Source organism: Stigmatopora argus, chromosome 18 (assembly GCF_051989625.1).
Source record: "Stigmatopora argus isolate UIUO_Sarg chromosome 18, RoL_Sarg_1.0, whole genome shotgun sequence".
Taxonomy (NCBI): Eukaryota; Metazoa; Chordata; class Actinopteri; order Syngnathiformes; family Syngnathidae; genus Stigmatopora; species Stigmatopora argus.
In genome coordinates this window covers 5,577,411-5,598,538 of record NC_135404.1, presented here as the reverse complement: position 1 = coordinate 5,598,538, position 21,128 = coordinate 5,577,411, and the positions used below count along the sequence as shown (strand labels likewise).

Sequence of the window (21,128 nt, the reverse complement as noted above, 5' to 3'; positions counted from 1 at the left end):
CTACCCTCCGCAAAATGCATCTAATTTTACTTCTATTAAACACATTTTATTATTATTAAACCACTAGTTATCTGTTACTTTGTTAATAGATGGCAAATTAGAAGAAATACAACATTTTTTCCAATCCAATATCCTGTTTTTTCAGAGGGTTGGAACAAATTAATTTGTTTTTAGTTCATTTCAATGGGAAACGTCCGCTCGAGTTACGAAAAGCTCGATATACGATCTTAGTCCCGGAACGGATTAAGATCTTATGTCGAGGTACCATTGTATCAGAATTATAATTAAGTTTCTATTGCATTGGTTCTTACTTCAAGGCAATTCCATGCAAACTGCTTTTCTACTATCTGGTTTAAAGAACCCCCCAAAAATGTGTCAAGTACTAACTGATAGCGGCAACGTTCCCTGAGGGAGTTGTTTCTAGAAGCTGGAGTTGGCCCAGAAGAAGACAGGCTCGTGGATGCCTCATCGGAATCTTCTACCTCCAAACTCCGATTGCATGATCTAGTCAACCAAAAGAGTGACATTTGTCAACAACAATATGACAAGTGTAAAACTGGTGGTCCGAGTGCTGGCCCACCAAATAATTTGTGTGAGCCACACAAGTAAAACATACATATATTGATTTTCTTGCAACAGAAAATATTTTTTTCCATTTTCGTTTAAATGTAAATAAATTAATAAACATTTTTTAAATACAAATAATAAAATGTGCATGTGCAATATTTAGAGAAGGAATACATACATGAATCCCACACTTTTTAACAGTATATTACTGTTTTGTTTTATCATGTTGCTGTTTTCTTTTATTATGTTGCTGTTTTGTTTTATTATGTTACTGTTTTGCTTTTTAGCCTTTGGCTATAATCTTGAATATTTACACGTATATGTTCATTAATATGTGTTGTCCCTCGCTTAAATGAATAAACTTAACTTGAACTTTTTAAAATTTTCTTTATTTTTTTATTGAAAACAAAAAATGAATACTACATACAAATGAAAGGAAAATATTTACTGTGTGGAAAAATGTATTAATGAAAAAACATTTTTAAAATGAAGTGAATATACAATTTTTAATATGCTCCTTTTTGTTTAAAAAAAATAAATAAATAAAAATGCTATTTTTACTGTTTGGAAATTTGTATTTAAAAAGTGAAAATAAATGGGAAAAAAATGTTTTTTTGCATGAATAAGACCATATTTACTATTAACTCGTTCCCTTCTATTGACTGTCAATGGCAGCCAATGAAATACAAAATGTCAATACAGATAAGCAATTCTGCCACATACCGAATAATCTGCAGAATATTGCTGACGGTCCCTTCTTTCTCCGGGACGTGAAGACCGTCCATCCCAGCACGGGATAGGAAATTGTGTTGTCCACTGTAGTCGGACACAAACTAGAAAAGACGAACGTGAGTTGAAGTCTAAAACTGAATATGTTGTTGTGGCATTTGCGTACTTCTATGGGATCCTCGTTGTTATCTGTTGGCGTTTTAAGGCTGATGATGCTCGCTGTGCCGTCCAACGCGTCACTAAGCTCCTTCAGGAACACCCCACAGAAAGGCACCACCTTTGTTTGGAGAGAAAATACTCCAAATAAACATAGTAAATGCCAACTACTGGAAAAGGGTGTGAAGAGAGTGAGTAGTTAAATCTTGAGTTGACTTAGTGACTTGAGTAGGTTTCCGATCATTTTCCTTGTACACAAATGAAAGGTTTTTTTCACTGGTTGAGTATTTTTTTTAAGAATTTGTGGTCTAAATAAATTATGTGAAGCAACAACGTAAAAACATGAAAAAAATGATACTCAATATTACTTTAAATCAAAATGAGCACGACTAACTTGAAAATGAATAAATAAGCCCAGAAAATAAAAGAAAATGTAACTATTCAATTGAAAAAAAGGAAAAAAAAATCAAGCTCCAGGGGAATAAGCCCAGAAAAGAAAAGAAAATGTAACTATTCAATTGAAAAAAAGTAAAAAAAATCAAGCTACAGGGGATGGAATCAATGCAGAATAATATTTGAAGCCTCAATTTCAGAACTACTAAAAGTGAACCACTTCTCTCTATGCATAAATATTTATATTTACACTAAACAAAACCTTTACAATTATATTACTATTGGAACAATTCCTGTAAATTGTTTTACCCTGTTTTAATTAACACAAATTAAATCTAATAATACCACCTACAGTACCGTGATCAATTGCACCGACTCTCACCGGACATCAGCATTCATAAGAATAAAGGTTTCACAAACAATACAAAAAAAGAGAATTTTGGTGCACTCACTTTGCATCCTGGGATGTTAAGCGCTCTGGTGACAACCTTCTTATACTCCGACGAGGTCTCGTGCTGCGCCATGGCGTCCTTCAGGCTTCTCATGGTCTCGATGTCTGACTGCTCCATAAACTGCCACATCTTCAGCACTTTCCGTGACCTGAAAGCGGTCCAAACAACTATTGCCATGATAGTCAACACTCCATGTATGTCAAGTGGGTGTTTCGTGTCCGACCTGAGTCCAGCCAGGAACTCCATGACACCGTTGTAGTTGCCCATGTTCCAACAGCATTTGGCCACATGGACCAAATAGGAGAACACGTCCCTCTTTTCTTCCATCGAGCTGGCGGTCAGCACTAGCCAAGTGACCCACGAACTCACCTGTGTAGAGATACAACAAGATTTTAGCTCAATTGAATTTTTAAGACTTTTCTAGGCGAAACAGCTTCAAATTTTTAAAATCTACCAATCTTCAACTACAGTGGTATCTCGAGATACGAGCTTAATTCGGTCAGTGACTGAGCTCGTTTGTCGATTTACTCGTAACTCAAATGAACGTTTCCCATTGGAATGAACTAAAAACAAATTAACTCGTTCCAACCATCTGAAAAAAACACCAAAAAACAGGATATTGGATTGGAAGAACATTTTTATTTGTTTTAATTCGCCATCTATTAACAAAGTAAGAAATAACTAGTGGTTTGATGATATTGAAATGTGTTTAATAGATTTAAAATTAGACTGGTTTCGTGGAGGGGAGAGAGATGAACTTGGATTACGATGCAGACACACTCATAAATAAATGTAATCTAACCTTACACTAAACTTAATTCTAATTTTGTTTTCAATTTTGATACATTTCTTCTCCCGGGTTGGCTCTATTTGCCCCGCCTCCACCCTGACTTTCAGATGCAACCTATCGAGGGTTGTTTGCTTTTGTCTTTCCTTCAAAATATTCCCAAAATGATGCACACAAATGTCCTCACAATAGGATAGGCACGACCACTTGCCAACTAGAAGTAGTATATACGCCATTCGCACTGACTAACGGGGGTTAAAACACTGAAAAAATGCAATGCTCCGCCCAGTGCTCGTAGAGACATTACACAAGGGAGTTGCGACCACAGAGACATTACACAGCTAAGGAGAAGAGTAGACAATCTCCAATGTTGTCATTTTTAACTTATTAGCTGCCATTGATGGGAATTAATGTCCAATCCATTTGTGTGGCCATTATGTTCTTATGAGCAGCCTCAAAATTTGTCTCGTATCTCAAGATAAATATTTGGCCGAAATTTTACTCGTATCTCAAATTGCTCGTATGTCGGGGCACCCGTATGTCGAGGTACCACTGTACAGTGGAAACTCTACTTACAACGCATTAAATCCCATTGACGACAGTAAACAATACATTTTCACTGTGTAACAATTTAGTTTGATTGTTGTGTTAATATGGCAAAGTTAGTGTGTTAATGTGGAAAACTTAGCGTGTTAATACGGCAAAGTTAGTGTGTGTTGCATGCAAAAATAACTTATTTTGAAAGCAAACTGCTTCTTCTACCACATCAGCAGCAGCCAATCAGTTAAAGATGGGCGACAAGGCTTTACAGGCTCCGAAATTCCAGCACGGAATCCCAAATGAAAACATGACATCATCATTTATCAGCAGCGTCGCTCTGACTAATGTCAGGAAATCAGGAAAGGCACAATGACAGCAGCACTATGTATATATCTCTCTCACTTTCACACAAACACACAGCTGGCAAACTATCGTCTATCAATCTAGACGCTTCTCGGTCTCTGGTGTCTCCATGCATTAAAGCCTCATGAATTTATGCACACAGAGAACTTGCTAAACCCCCCGACACGCATAGGGATCTATTACAGGTTATGTAACAAGCGGGCTGCACTCTCACTTCAAAGGGGTGAAGAGATACATGGAAATATGCAAACACTCACACCCCCATACACGTTCATTTGTTTGTTCGCACCAGGCTTCCAAACTTGAGCAAAAGTAAGTAAAAAAAATCGTCCTACTGCTGCGATTTGAAACGAGTGACCATGTCTATTGCATCAATGAAAGACAATGCGTTAACAGTGAATGGGAAATATTCATTTTTTAAAGGATAGATTTACAGCAGAAAACTAAATTTAATCTATGTACATTTAAAATGATAAAAAAAAGAGTGGAAACCTAATTTTAGAGTACTATTCGTGCAAACTTTTTTTAGCAAACCGCAAAAAAATCCAGAAAAAATAGCATTAAATAAGATTGTCCTAATGAATCCATGATATAAAAATGAACGGACTGAAAAAATGCGTTGGATGTATGTTTCTTATCAAATGAAAATGTATTATTTTGTTTATGTAAGAAATTAAATGCATGTAAATTTCAAGCAAAAATGTTTTTTTTTTAAATTAGGAAACCTTCAATTAAACAGCAAATATTTCAAAAAATTGATTTTTCAAACGTATTCATCTGTTAAATGCAATCAATATTTATGTGAAATAGCCACATAAACGGTGAAACCAAAAATGTATTTTTACCATTAAAAAAAATATTAAATAAGGGTAAATGGAGGTACAGTAAAAAAAACTTTTACAATATTTTCTTCAATGATAGAAATGGATGAACAAGAACGTGTAAATATGAAGTTTTAAATGTATGTAAACTCAATTCATACTATTATATTTTATAAATCTGCTGAATCATAAAACCATTTTACGAACTCATGAGAAAGAATAAGATAATAAATAGTGCTTTGTTTTGAACTTCAAACCCATTTGAATAGAGTTAATAAAATACACAAGCGCGTACAATATATTAAATATCATGATAGGGGATATTGAATCATTTCTCATAGCGCACCTGACGGACAGGAATCAGTGTACTACACACTATTCATGTGGGCTTTATTATGCAACGTATTTTCTCTGAGAAGTAGCTTCCCGTCATTTGTGAGTGGAAGGCTTGAGTGAAACGCTCTCGCTAACTCCTTCTCGAACATGCTTTCAATCTCTGTCAGCGGCCGGCTAGCGTTACACTCGCCATCTCAACTCTTCTAACCAACTGCAACCTTTTTTTTTTGGCGTCTCCCCAGTCAGACCATCTAGCAAAAAGAAGGATAGTCAAGCTATGAGGGTCAGCCTCTCCTTGATGCACAAATTGTGGGAGCATTGATGACAACCTGCTATTACAAACATGACGCATGACCACACACAAGGCCAAACACCGAACATGACGAACTGTACACCACTGGATGAAAACTACAGCGGATTAAAAAAAAATATTTTTTTACCTAGGTCTGAATGTCTTGCGTCTGTCTTGCTACTGCAACCAAGAAATTTCCCGAATACAGTATGAAATAAAGTTCTAACCTAACCTAACCTATATAAATAAGCAAATAAAACTCCAGAGACTGGTATTACTCAGTAAATTATATTCTGGCTAATTCACTGCCTTTGACAGTGATAGATTTTTCATTTGATTTTTAACCACTCATTCAAAGGGCTGCCCTATTTGAAACATATTAGGATAGGTTATTCATGTTATATATATTTTCTTAAATAATTTTTAAGATTTTTTGAATTTTATTATCCTTTTTTCAAGTTAAAAATAAATAAATAATTAAAGAATACAAACTTGAGTGTTTTTGTGACACACACTCATTGGTCACCACCTTGTGGACTTCCTGTGTGTGGCTCCAGTTTTTTACCTAGGTCTACAATGTCTTGTGTGTCTTATGTCTGTCTTGCTACTGCAACCAAGAAATTTGCCGAATACGGGATGAAATAAAGTTCCAACCAACCAACCAAAAATTGTATAAAAAAGAAAATGTTTACCAATAACATGAATGTGAATTAATTAGTAAATTCTGAACACAAAACAGTTCGATTTATACTTTTTCAGCTATTCTCTTTCACTCATTGGTCACCATTAACAAGGATGGAGCCTCCAATCATAGTTCAAACAGCTTGGACATCCACTCGGGACAAAATCAATTCACAGCAGAAAGATAATAGGACCCCAAATGATTTGACGTTTATCAACATCAATGTCACTGAAAGAGTTAAATCTCCTCAAATTTGAACAGGGCTTTTTAAACTTTCAATATCCAGGGTACCAACAAAATGGCTGTGTTAAGACCGACCAACCGTATGCATGCATGTGCATCTATGTGTACGTATATATGTGCTTATATATGTGTACGTATATATGTGCTTATATGTGTGTGTGTATGTGTATGTATGTATATGTATGTATGTATGTATGTATGTATGTGTATGTATGTGTATGTATGTATATGTATGTATATGTATGTATATGTATGTATATGTATGTATATGTATGTATATGTATGTATATGTATGTATATGTATGTATATGTATGTATATGTATGTATATGTATGTATATGTATGTATATGTATGTATATGTATGTATATGTATGTATATGTATGTATATGTATGTATATGTATGTATATGTATGTATATGTATGTATATGTATGTATATGTATGTATATGTATGTATATATATATATATATATATATATATATATATGTATGTATACATATATATACAGTGGTACCTCGAGATACGAGCTTAATCCGTTCCGGGACTGAGCTCGTATGACAAGTTACTCGTAACTCGAGGTAAAGTTTCCCATTGAAATGAATGGGAAACAATTTAATTCGTTCCAACTCTCTGAAAAAAACACCAGAAACAGGATATTGGATTGAAAAAAAATGTTTTATTTCTTATAATTCGCCATATATTGACAAAGTAATAAATAACGAGTGGTTTAATAGAAATAAAGTGTTTAATCTAACTAAAATTGGCCGGATTTCGCCGAGGGGAGAGGGGCTTCGTTTTTTTTTTCCCTCCACACAACGCACTCGTAAACAGAACAAACACTCCACCCTCACGTTCGCTATCGATGGGCTGTTTGCTGTCGTACTATTCCCTTCAAAATATTCCGAAAATGATGCACACAAATGTCCTCACAATCGGAGAACGCACGACCACTTGCCAACGAGCAGCAAGCAGTCTTATCAGCGATCGCCCCGCTGCTCATCTTCTTCTTCTTCTTCTTCTTCTTCTTCTTTTTCACCTCAGGCGCCTGAGGATTACCCTCAGCAGCGCTAGGGCTGCCACTGGAACACGGATAAGTTCATCCAGGGAGTTGCCCAAGTCGCGATGGTAGCGTTCGGTCATTAAGGCCGGACAGCGGAGCCATAAGTGTTCAGACGACTCTGTTTCCTCGTCGCACAGGCGGCAGCGATCCGAGTCGGATTTCTCATGGGAGCTACAGGGGCGCTGGCTAGCGGCTCCTTTTAGCTTGTAGCATCTGTGTTCGCGTCCCATCGAACGGCGCCTATGATAGAGTTGCTGCCGGGGATACTTTTGCGAGCACGAGTATACTTCATTACCCAGAAAGCCCTCTTTTCACCGCGCATGCGCGTTGTGCGTTTCCTGGTCTGAATAGCTCATCCGGTGCTCGTAAATATTGTTATACACGAAAGATATGCCAAAAAAAATGCCATGGCAACCTGGCTTGGTCGCATGACGAAACTTTGACCGCATCACGGGCGAATTATTCGATCGAAATTTCCCCCGTAAGACGAGCATTCCGTATGACGAACGGTCGTATGACGAGGTACCACTGTACTTCAGCAACACGCTTATTTATTTATATATTTATTCATGTATTTATTTATTAACTTACTTATTACCTATCTATTTATGTCTAAAACGCATTTCCTATTTCTGCATCCTCACCCTCTTGCTACTGTGACAACGAAATTTCCCGAATACGGGATGAATAAAGTTATCCAATCCAATCCAACATCTAATGAGGTAGCTTTAATTCCGATGTTTGTTTTCTTTGGATTTTGATCCGTCTGCGGCTTATGAACTGACCTCATTAAAGCGCGCCACCAAGTCCTCCACGGCATTTGTGCGACGTGCCATCTGGGTGGGCATGTCGGGGGCCGAGAGCGAGGCCTTGAGGTTGGGGTGCCGCCTGCTATGCCCTTCCAGACTGCCCAGGTCCCGCGTCAGAAAGCACAAGTAGTCCAAAGGCAACACCTGTACCAATTCAAGAGGCGTGAAAAGACCATTTCCAGGAAGTATTCTTCATGTCGTCACCCACCCGTCTGTAGAGTTCCTGCTCCTGCTCGGTGAGGACGCAAGCAATCTCCTCAGGGAACTGCACGAGGTGCCGGAGCTCGGCCAGCTCCTTGCTGATACCGCTCACCCCGGAAAGGAGGGCGGCACCGCCGCTCATGCTGTTGGCCAGCTGACGCTCTGCGGGCGGACACGGCGGGAGACACCAGATAAGACAGGATTGCACAGTAATCAAAGTCAAAAAGAGCTCGTCTTGTTTGTCTGGAAATGCCAGATTTGAGAGGAAAGCAGTAAACTCGTCAACAAGTTGACATTTTTGTAAAAGATGTGACTCTTTGGTAGGGCTATAAAGTCAAAACTTTAGAATCAAATTTGAAATTGACACTACATTGACCTGCATCTACTGCCTGCTTAATTTGTATGCTCCAAGCCAACACTATTTATTCCCTGCAAGTTGATTTTTTTGTATTTTCGTTCAATTCACTTCCCAGTACAGTGGTACCTCGACATACGAGTAAAATTTTGAGCAAATATTTAATTTTTTCAGTGTTTTTTTTCCCGTCGCTAAAATGAGGAGTACTACTTCCCGATCGCTCATTCAAGACTACTTCTCGTTGGAAAGTGGTCGTGCGTTATCCTATTGTGAGGACATTTGTGTGCATCATTTTCGGAATATTTTGAAGGGAATGCAAAAGCAAAAAACCCTCGATAGGTTGTATCTGAAAGTCGAGTTGGAGGCGGGGCAAATAGAGCCGGAAGAAGAAAGGTATCAAAATTCAAAACAAAATTAGAATGAAGTTTAGTGTAAGGTTAGATTAAACTTATTTTTGAGTGTGTCTGCGTCGTAATCCAAGTTCATTTAAATTAGTTTATTTTATGTTATGAGCGCGTTGCCGTGCAAACCCCCCCCCTTCTCCCCATGTCCGTCTCTCTCCCCTCCGTGAAATCCGTCTAATTTTACTAATATTAAACACATTTTAGTAGTATTAAACCACTAGTTATTTGTTACTTTGTTAATAGATGGCAAATTAGAACAAATCAAATGTTTTTCCAATCCAATACCCCTGTTTTTGGTGTTTTTTCACAGGGTTGGAACGAATTAATTTGTTTTTAGTTCACCTCTATGGGAAACGTTCTTTTGAGTTACGAGAAAATCGACATACGAGCTCAGTCCCGCAACGCATTAAGCTTGTATCTCGAGGTACCACTGTTTATCTAAATTATTCTCCTGAATGCACTGTTTGGATTGATATTGCCAACTGGCAATTTGCTGTAATGATATACTCATCCAAATGAAGGCAGTCAATTCATTTTCAGCACACATCAATACGCTGCTTTTCAACACAATGCAGCTGACACTTATGTGGAAAAAAAGCCTTCAGGTGGTCATCAGGTCGTCATGGTGACAATTCTGCACTGGAAACTAAACTCGCTTTATTTCACCATTCGATTTGCGGCTAAAGGTTTCTGTATCTTACAACCAGTTGTGTGCCCCCAGACTGTTTTTAATCTGGAAAGCAGATCCCACCTTAGAGTGGGTGTGAATTTCACAACCAATCAATGTATTTATTTATTCCTTCTTCAGGGGAAAATTAAAGATCTAAAGACCTCTTGATAGACTTGGAGGGGAAGAGATGAAAGCATTAACACGGGATGATTTCCAAACAACATCTCATGAATAAAAATGTGAGTCACCATTTGTATTTCCTGGAAAGAGTACACTTGACCTTTTGCCACAGGAAGTCCCGCTGTGAGGAATAAACGCAATGTTTATGCATGGTGGCTCATCGTCCATCAAAATGGATGCAGCACTACATCCAAACATCCTACTCGGCAATAGGTTCATATGAACATTGAAAGAACTTAACAGTAAAATGGATTTTATCGAGAATTACAAAAATCGGAGATTTTTTTTTGTTCCGTCATTAGCTGCCACTGAGGAAATCATTTTATGTCACATGAGACACATGATTGGACGCTCCATATTTGGATATAGTAATCCAAGGGTGTCAGACTCAGGTTGGTTCGCGGGCCATGTTAACGTCAACTTGATTTCATGTGGGCCGGACCATTTTAGATATAAAATTTTGATTTTTTTTTTAAAATAAATGGATTAAAAGAACTGGATTAAAAGCCCTGAATATTCAGTTTTTTTATAGATCTAAAACAATGTTTATTTTAGCTTTTTGATTTATATTTTTAGATTTTACAAAATGATTTTTGAACTAAAAACAGAAAAAATATATAAAAAATTACAATTATTGATTTAAAAGGGGGAAATCAGGAAATTTAATATACATCTATACTCTTCATTTTAATTTGATCCTAAAACAGAAAGTCGGCACTCATGATTTACTTTCCCGGGCCACACAAAATGATGAGGCGGTCCAGATTTGGCCCCCGGGCCGCCACTTTGACACGTGTAGTAATCAGAAAGAAAAAATAAATTATCTAGATTTGGCGGCCAAGTAGTCGAGTGGTTAGCCTCACAGTTCAGATAGAAAGTTCGATCCCAGGTCCGGAACTTCCAGTGTGTATTTAGCATGTTCTCTCTGGGCTTGCATGGGTTTTCTGCGGGTACTCCGGTTTCCTCCCACATCCCAAAAACATGCACGGTAGGCTGGATGAACACTCTAAATTGCCCTTAGGTATGAGTGTGAGCATAAACTCAAGGTGTCCCCCGCCTGGGATAGGCTCCAGGACCACCCGCGACCCTTGTGAGGATAGGCAGCCTAGAAAATAAATGATTTGTTTTCCTTTAGGTTCTTTAGTTTAATATATTTCATATTGAATATATTTTTTACATTAGTATCTCATCTTTTCGGAACCACTTTATCCTCACTAGGGTCGCTGGGGGTGCTGAAGCCCATCCTATCTGACTTCAGGCCAGAGGTGGGGGACACCATAAATTGGTGGCCAGCCAATCGCAGTTCACATTAATATATAAAAGGTTAATATGAACATCCTCCATTTAAATTTAAAATGTAAAAACAAACAAAAATAAAGAATATATTTACAAAAACAGAATGTGGCCATTTTTTTAGGTCATCACTCTCTCAAAATGATTCATCCTACTATCAAAATAATTGTCGGTCATTGTGGCAACCCTACAATCCGCAAGGTGGCCATAAATGTAATATTAGCTCAGAACCAAAGCCCTTATGGTTGAGTAATAAATATAGTATAGCGTTTTGCTCTTATAAAAAGTAATAGCATTCGGTCAATATCAACTAATAATAGCTTCATAGTTAAGTGCATTAAAGGAGAGGAAGAAAAATCAATAAGACAGGAAGTGGGAAAACTTTCCCGATGGCCCTGAGCATCATAACTTATTCATATCAATTTTCTCAACAACAAAATGCCTTCTTGCTTCAGGCCAGTGCTGCGCGATATAACAATATACATAACCAAAACGATATATATAACTTTGTAATGACATTTTACATGTGTATCGTCTGCATTAGCAGCAGATGACGCCCAATTTGCGCTGACTTGCTACATTGATGGAATAAAATCAAACGGAAGAGAGTAATGTATGCAAGACAAATGAAAATAGCAACATACAATCCACACAGAACAGACACCATCATTCATTTCAATGTCAATCTAAACATAATATTATATATTATATCTATAATATTATATATTATATTATAATCATATTAACTATGAGAAATAAACACTACTATTACATTTGAGCAAAAATATGTATGATATGTATTGCTTCTTTTGACACCAGATTATGGTTGAAAAGGAAAGTTTAATGTAAACTCAAAAATAAAGTGAGTTAGAATAATTCTTCAAATAATTCAAGTTGATTCATACCATGGAATATCAATGTTCACATCGCTCCAGATTTTTTTTCCATATCGCACATCACTACATTTTAATTAGCGTTGTCAGGAAATTGTTGTTTTCCCAGAAATGTGACCCCCTTTGACATTCTAGGAAATCTTTTTCATCACTTAGTTCCTTGCTATGTGTGTTAATGTGTCAAAATGGCGCGTTGAGAAGATAACACGTGCATCAAAGAAGTCGACAAGTATTCGCATTCCCATGAAAAACCATCAACACGTTGTAAACATGTTTAATAAAAGGCCATGACTGCACAATTGCATACAGATGATGCCAACATCGTATTAGAAAGCCGATTTACATCACACATGACGAGTTTAGTTTTGTCGCCCGGAAGAAAAAAGGTGATATTTTTAGTGGTGCTCTTTTAAGACGCCTTGCATGTTCTAGTTACAATTTTGTGACCTTGTGGCCTCGGTTGGGTGGGTCAATGTGACAGTTGCGCATGGCAAGTTGTTAAGTGGGGTCAAAATGTGCATGGTAACAGAGCGAGAAAAATAGATATATTAAAGTTGAATTCTAAATAGTATTGATGTTGGTAGCATATTGATATTTAACACAAGTTGGAGAACTTTTACGCAAAAAAACTGAACACAGAAGTCACAATTTAGAAAATTGGATCATATTATACGGTCAATAAAAAAAAAATTGGCAAATTTAAAAACCCTGCAACCCTTGCGTGGATAACCGATACATAAAAATAAATCAATTACTTCATTTAATATCAATAAATCTAAGCTTCATAGAACAAAAAATGATCTGTTTTGGTTTTTTTTCTTTTTAAACCTGCCTGTTTTCAAACTTATACACTTGGTAATCATGCATAATTATAAATAGGATGCCTACAAAAAAACAAGTGCATACTATACATGAGAAATGACCAATTATTACCCAAATCAAATAGAAACATAAACTACCCCAGTATTCAAAATCTGACTTTCTGGAAAATGCTGAAATTCTCTTACATTTACAAATAAATTATCATGTTTCAGCCCTAATTACCGCCAAAACATAAAATCTGTTTAGAGTGGGAGGGATGGCAGCGATTATACGTACATCACCGTCAACGGCATGCAACAAGTTGCCTTTCTAACTACCTCCCTGCTTCTTAAAAACCCACGCATGAATGTACTTACTGAAGAGCTTGAGGTCGGTTCTATGTGAGTGTTTCATGCTTGCCCAATGCAGCCAAGCAAGCGATGAGTTTGCGCTCCCTCATCTCATGTCTCCGCTGTAAACACTTCTAAATGTTCTTTCCCTCGACTACATTGACTATCTCTCTCCGGTCAATGTCTCGCCCCACCCCCTGCCTGATCATCACCCACCCATTTCGCCCCCCACTACCACCAAACCCCACCCCGCACTATACATAGTTGACATCCATGTGTTAGAGTTCTAGCCTGTGGACTACCAATCACTGGGCACACACATGGTGGATTAGGCAACAGCTCAAAATTTGATTTACCTTCAATTTTGTCCCAAGTGTTCTTAGTTGTAAGAAAACACAGGTTTATTGACAAAAACGCCCCATTCGTTTGCAATAGTATAAACATTTCTAATTTTTGAAAACCTTTATCTTCCCACCATCAAATTCTCGCATTTCACATTAAAAAAAAATCTGAAATCAATTTGCAAAATGTTACCAAACCGTTTTGGACATAAATGTACAATTCTGCCAAAAAATGATAAAAACCTCCTCATACAGTTTTAATGGTCCCATTTATCTCCATTCAATGCTTACAAAAAAAGTTATAACCTGCCTGTAAAAAAACTCCCCACATTGTCCGAGAATTAAATAAAGGATCACAAAATGTACATCAGAACCAGAAGTAATCTGGAAAATACTTAAAATAATGAGAAATTGACCGGAAATTCACAGAAAAAGCGACCCTTAAATGCCCCAAAATCAACTGAAAGTGACCTAGAAATAAGCCAACATTGACAGGGAGTGACCAATAAAAACGAATCAAACCAGAAATACATTAAAATCAACAGGATAGTAACATAAGTAACACCAAAAAGTTCCCTAAAATTAATTAAAAAAAACTAAAATTAATAAAAAAACCTAAAATTAATTTTAAAAACCTAAAATTAACAAAAAGTGCCCTAAAATTAACAAAAAATGCCCTAAAATTAACAAAAAAGTGACCCAAAATTAATAAATAGCCTACCGATAATAACGAAGGCATAGATATTTAAACTGTGAATGCTTTCAGTCCCATTGATGTTGCTGGATGTCCAATCAATTTTGAATGAAAGAATATTTCTTTAATTTCATTGCCACTTTTTAACAGCTACTCAGTGCGCTGTAATTTTTAATACAGTTTATGTTTTTGTGTTATACATTTCCCCATTTTAATGTGATATGATGATTTATCTTGAACTAACATTACAAATCCCACATTTTAACCTAATATTGTTAGTTACGATAATACGAGTGTATTTTTTAAAACACAGACATTAACCACATTCACTGCCAAAATGATTTCAGTATCAGAACTTAACATGTTAAGCTTTAACGGGATATCGATACATTTTACATTGCGAGCCAAGTTAGACGTTATGTAAATGTCATTTTAAAGTTTACATTTCAAAGTAATCAGCTTTACATTTTAACATGTAAGTCATAAACTAATGTGCTATTGTGATACATTTCATAATGAGCACTTAATAAAATTTCAATTTATTTCATTTTTTTATTGAAAATGTAAATTTTAAATTTCTCATGGGTTGATTTTTCCTAAATGGAAGAACAAATCATCCAAATATCATAGATATATATCATGCAGAAAAATAAATATGCCATACTTTTTCAGCACTACTGACGATGATAAACGTCCAATGGGGTTGTTGGTTGTGATAGTACATGTATTTGCTAATGAAAATGGATTGGACGTCTATTGCCGACAATGGGAACAATGTGAGCTAATGCTAAACCCATAAGAACTTTCACCTGAATATTTTTAGCAATTATATAGTTATGTAAACAATATGTAATCCTTGAGACTTCCCTCCATTTTGACTCCCTACCATATCAGCTGTCAGTGGCTCTTAAATGGGTGGTGGGCAACACAATGCATGATGATGACGGAAGAGAAGACAGAAAAAAGGACCGAAGAAAAGTAGTACATAGAAGAAAGCAATTTTGAGCTGGGCAGGGGACGGGGGGCGGGCGGAGAACTGGCCCACTTCCTTTTCAGCAGCACCAATTGTCATACCAAGGAAATGAGCGCTCACATTATAATTCACATGGACACAGTGAAATCTAGGTGGCTTTTCAAAGTAAACTTTAGCAGCAATAAAACTAAATAATTCCTAACATCAAGTTGGGTTATTTTTTCGCAAAATTCAGCATAAAAGACGTCCCAGAACTTAATAATAATGACCCTATTTTTCATTAATCGAATATGGCTCTATAAAATCAAATATTTGTATTATATTTAACACAAAGGAATCAGTCTGCGTTAATAAAGGGTGATGTAATTAGAAAAATGGAAAATTGGAATTGAATCAAGATGCAATTGTCTGCAAACCGGATTCCATCCCCACTTATGTTTATTTCAACTGCAGTCCAAAATAGTTAAAACTACTCAACTGAAGTGTAATGTCTCCAGTTTTTTAACTAGGTCTACAATGTCTTGTGTGTCTTGTGTATGTCTTGCTACCGCAACCAAGAATTTTCCAAAATACGGGATGAAATAAAGTTCTAATCTAACCTATTACAACAGTCCTTTTTTCTTATTCTGTTTCAAATTCAGATTTTTATGAATTTCCAGTCAGTCCAAAGGCTCAGTTATATTCCAGTGGCATTTTCTGTTGCTTAAAAAAAACGACAACAAAACCAATGCCTGCCTCCCTCAAGTCAGCGGACACACTCAGTATAAAACACCTCATCAAAGAAGGTAGAGTCCATATGACAAGGCTGTTCTGTCCGGCGAGTGAGTGAATCACCATGACCATTTATGGTAAAAGAGAAATAATCCCAACTCAAGTCAGAAGAAGCCAAAAGAAACATCGCTTATTACGTCCAATGATGACTTTAACCTTAAAAACTAAGCCTTCTTCGAAAAAAACCCTGCTTTTATCACTTGGATTCAAATCGCAACATTGGCTCGTCATCTCGACAACACTTATAAACTTCTTTGTGTCACTTTATGCGTGCTCATCTGAAAGATGTGAAAGGGTATGTTGACATTGTGCACGCTGGGGCCTCCTGCAGGGAGACGGCATGTCCCGTGGAGAACCGCCAAAAGACTTTCATGTTGGGCTCAGTTTACATTCAGGTCATACGTAACATCGCTGGATGAGTGACTGACTGGACGATTAGTCAGAGGGTCGGTCAATTGAATTTTAGAATGACTTGCGCACGAGAGTTGAGCAGCTTTTTGAGTTTGACGGGTATGGTGGGGCGAGACTCCAAAGCTGGACTCTAATTCCCATTCTTACTATGCATTTTTGTACTTGTGCAAATGTTTTGGAGATAATCTCCAAACCTATGCCAATCAAGAGTAGAATACTTTTAAGGAAATATCTCGGAAGGAAGTGTATGTATGTATATATGTGTATGCATATGTATACATGTGTATGTATATGTATACATGTGTATGTATATGTATACATGTGTATGTATATGTATATATGTGTATGTATATGTATACATGTGTATGTATATGTTTATATATGTATATGTGTATGTATATGTATATATGTGTATGTATATATGTGTATGTATATGTATGTGTATGTATATGTATGTGTACGTATATGTATGTGTATGTATATATGTGTATGTATATGTATATGTGTATGTATATGTTTATATATGTGTATGTATATGTATATATGTGTATGTATATATGTGTATGTATATGTATGTGTATGTATGTGTACGTATATGTATGTGTATGTATATATGTGTATGTATATGTATATGTGTATGTATATGTATATATGTGTATGTATATGTATATATGTGTATGTATTGTGTATGTGTATATTTGTGTATATGTATATCTGTGTACGTGTGCATGCATACACACACACATATACATATATATATACATATACATATATACATACATATATATATATATATATATATATACATACATATATATATTTACACGTACACATACACTTTACTTGCCAAATTTAATTCTAATGGGACCACAGATAAGATAGGAGCAAGAATTTTAGTTTGTGTCCTCAAGAAGTAGAATAAGAACAACATCATCAGGGACCTTTTGAGCTGACCCTCGGCTGCGCGAATGTGTTCTTAAGGCGGTTGTCAAAAGTATGGAAAAAGGATAAAAACTGTTACCCATAAATAGTGTTTTACACAGACTTGCACTAACAGAGATCACGCAAAAAAATTTGTCATGGGAGAAATATGATGTTGCAATACTCTTGATAGTAAAGTAGGGTTGTTTTCCTATTAATAATCCTGATTAATAAAAGATAACATTTCATTATTGGGTTTTATATTGATCGGCGTAGGATCAAAAATGGTAGGAAAATCAAGTAATTTTTAAGTATTGATATTAAATTGAACATTTTAGTATTTTGACAATACTAGTTCTTAGTTCATTGGAACTTATTCAAACAATGGGACACTCACCTTTCAGTACGCCGTGGCTGCTGTTGGGCGACTGTCCGAACGGGCAAGGTAACATGCAACGAGCTCCAAGAGCGGAGGTTGCTTCAAGAAGGCCTCCGGTCAGCAGGGACCAAACAGACGTCCTCTGACCGCAAACCAGATAAAAGCTAGAAGCAAACAAAAGACGGTGCTATAAGGCGGTCAAACTCTCGCCTCTGGCGGCACCTCGGCAAGTGATATTTCTCCATGAGGATCGTTAGTGTTGAGAAGTACAAACCTGAGCGGGTAAGCAGATCCCTGCTCGCAATCAGGGACGGTGACCCAAGCCGGTCCAGGTGGGCGACCGCTGACAAGTTCCGGGGACAGGCAAAAAAGCGGAAGACCGCCGCATCTGAGCCGAGGCAGCAGTGTTTTGGGAGGGTGGGTCAGGTTGAGAGCAGTATAGTCTGCGACATTTTGAGCTACCTGTGGAGGACGACAAGAGTACTGCTTAATGTCTTGTACACTCTAGTAGACCCGTTCTGTTTTTGTTCTTAGTCTTGTCTTGGACCCAAATCCCAAAATACACTTAGTCAATGGCGTTGAATTTGTATAGCTTCCAAGCATTTATTCATTTTCCACGGGAGGGTGGAGCCTAACCCAGGCTACCAAGTTGTGTCTCATGTGGGAAGAAACCAGTGTACCCGTAGAAAACCCATGCAAACTCCACACAGTAGGGACCCTCCTGGGATCGAACCCTCAACCCCAGAACTCTGAAGATGACGTATTAACCACTCGATCACTGGGCTGCCCTCAGAGCTTCTAGTAGTATTAACCAAACAAAACAAAAAACATAAATACGTAGTTCCGACAAGAGGGACGGGTTTCCTGCAAGGGGAGTTGCTCGGTTATACGATCAGATCAGCAGCATCCCAAAGGGAAACGGAATCTATCAAGAAGCACGTCTGCAGTGCAAAGTTAAGTCAGGCAACGCGCCGCTCAAACCAAAAAGGGGCAAAAGGAGGACAAATAGCTTCCATTAGGATGTTCTTATTGCGACTGTCAGTACATCGGCCTCTGGTCCTCAAGAGAACACAAAAGTCCAAAAGATTACCAAAGCATTTTTTCCATATTCAAGAGATAAGTTTTGAATCAAAATAGTCAACTTGGCCTATTTCTCGCATAACACAAATGCCTTTCTTTGGGACTTTTTGGCTGCTCATGAAGGACTGGATTTGTTACACTCTAACTAAAACATTTAAAACTAGCAAAATGATTTGCGCCGAAGTATTTTGACCACATTGTACTAGTCCCACTATTCAAAAGTTTTCAACTCATTTTTTTGGCTACATGAACAAAAAACGAAAATTAAATGTTAACACTTTTTCCTCCATTTGTTGACTACATTTCTGACAAAAAACAAAACCATCAAAAAGTGACTATTGAACAGAAACTTACTTGACAATGCCTTAAAATCATCATGAAATGATCCACTACTTTAACCGTTAGTACAGAATGACAGCTTGACAATGACAAGTGTATTACAAATGAAATGACAATGTAACAAAGTAACAGGGTCAATACCATGACTCAAAGTTGTTGCCGTGAACCGGTTCCACCCCTGACACACCAACTGACCAATCATAGCAGAAAATAAGACTTTTCTTTTTTTTTTGGTCCAACTCGCTTAAGCGTGAGCATGGCTGTAAGGAGATAGGCTGCCAACAAAAGGACAGCGCGGGTCGCGTGTCCCCGCACTGAGCGACACCCGGCAGCTGCCGTCACACGCACGCGCAAACATTCTTTCCCTCCGATCGGAAGCGAACGCACCACTGAGACCTGCTTCCCATCCAGATGACACACATGGTGGCCAAACTTCGTTGGAGGCATGAGTAATAAGAATTAGAGATAACCACTAACTGAAAGTTAGGAAGCGTTAGACATGACAATCAGTTCAATCAGTATCCTTTAATAGCACTAGAACAGGGGTGGCCAACCCGCGGCTCTAGAGCCGCATGCGGCTCTTTGGCTGATTTCATGCGGCTCTTTAAGCGATATTCTGGCGTAAGGCGTAAGTGTAAACCATGGTCAAACACACCGTAACAACCCCATTCAAGAGATTAATTTACCCGACCGCTAGATTCACGAGATCCATCAACTTCAGCAAATAGCGCACTATCGCCACATACGGCGCTGTACGGAGCCACTGTCCGACCGCAAACGCCACTATTAGCCACAAATAATGCTCAGAATTGCACCAAACTTCATCAATAGTACACACAGGGTCCCAGCACGTAGTCCGAGCCGTCAAACAGCTGCTAGTTTAGCCTGTTACCTGCACTCGGGGAACCACTCGTCGGGGCTTCAGGGGCTTTCACATGACAAGCTTAAAAAATGCTTGGCTGGGGCTGCCATTCATTTACACTAGGTGGCGCACTGACCAGGTGAGCCAGTTTGAATTGAAAAGAAGAAGAATAACGTCTGATGTGATGTCAAACGCGCGATATTATTTGAGTTGTAAATAATTTGTTTCAAGCGCTCTCAAAATGGCAGGAAAAAAATGCACAGCCAAACGAAAATATGAAGACGAGAACAGGACATTTTTAACAGAGTGGGAGAATTTATATTTTTTTGTTGAACGTCAGGGAAGGGACCATTGAGTTCTGGAAACGTGTTCCGATGGAAAAATACCCCAACATCAAACGTGCTGCGCTAAAGATCCTGTCGATGTTTGGGTCAACGTACGTCTGCGAGTCTGTGTTTTCCACCCTGAAACATGTGAAATCAAAGCATCGATCTGTTTTGACTGACACTCATGTGAAAGAGTTGCTTCGAGTGGCAACAACGGAATACAAGCCAGATTTGAGGAGGATTGTTCAGGACAAGGAATGCCAGAAGTCCCACTAAGCAGCATAGTAAGAGAAAAATGTCTTTGAAAATTGTTATATTTTTGTTTGTGGACTTGCTTTAACTGAGAGTTTATGTGTGTGTGTGTGACAGTGCACACAATGTTAACTGTTGAAAAAAATAACTGTCATTATCTTGCTGTGGGTCATTTTCAATAAATCTGGCTGAGCAGAGGTCTGTGTGTGCCCATGTATGATGTGGCTCTTTGCAGTAACACAGTAAAAAAAGTGGCTCTTAGTCTCTGACTGGTTGGCCACCCCTGCACTAGAATAATACTGGTGTTCTACCATACAATAATATATATCGTCAAAACAATATCAAACTTTCTGGTGACATTTAGACATCTATTGTCCTTTTTGCCGTAAATAGACCTGTT

The 21,128-nt window shown here is 37.6% G+C and overlaps 1 protein-coding gene across 2 annotated transcripts in view; it reads right to left on the bottom strand.

Moving 5' to 3' along the window:
* plce1 (phospholipase C, epsilon 1) overlaps positions 1-21,128 on the bottom strand; it is a 73,459-nt gene that overhangs the window by 24,877 nt on the left and 27,454 nt on the right. For both annotated transcript variants that reach the window (XM_077625284.1, XM_077625285.1), the window contains exons 6-14: positions 18,144-18,331; positions 17,888-18,033; positions 8,441-8,595; positions 8,209-8,376; positions 2,521-2,666; positions 2,298-2,445; positions 1,463-1,573; positions 1,291-1,400; positions 388-504 (exon numbers count right to left, since the gene is read on the bottom strand). In XM_077625284.1, coding sequence (XP_077481410.1) covers positions 388-504; positions 1,291-1,400; positions 1,463-1,573; positions 2,298-2,445; positions 2,521-2,666; positions 8,209-8,376; positions 8,441-8,595; positions 17,888-18,033; positions 18,144-18,331 — 1,289 coding nt within the window. The remainder of the gene's footprint in view (positions 1-387; positions 505-1,290; positions 1,401-1,462; positions 1,574-2,297; positions 2,446-2,520; positions 2,667-8,208; positions 8,377-8,440; positions 8,596-17,887; positions 18,034-18,143; positions 18,332-21,128) is intronic.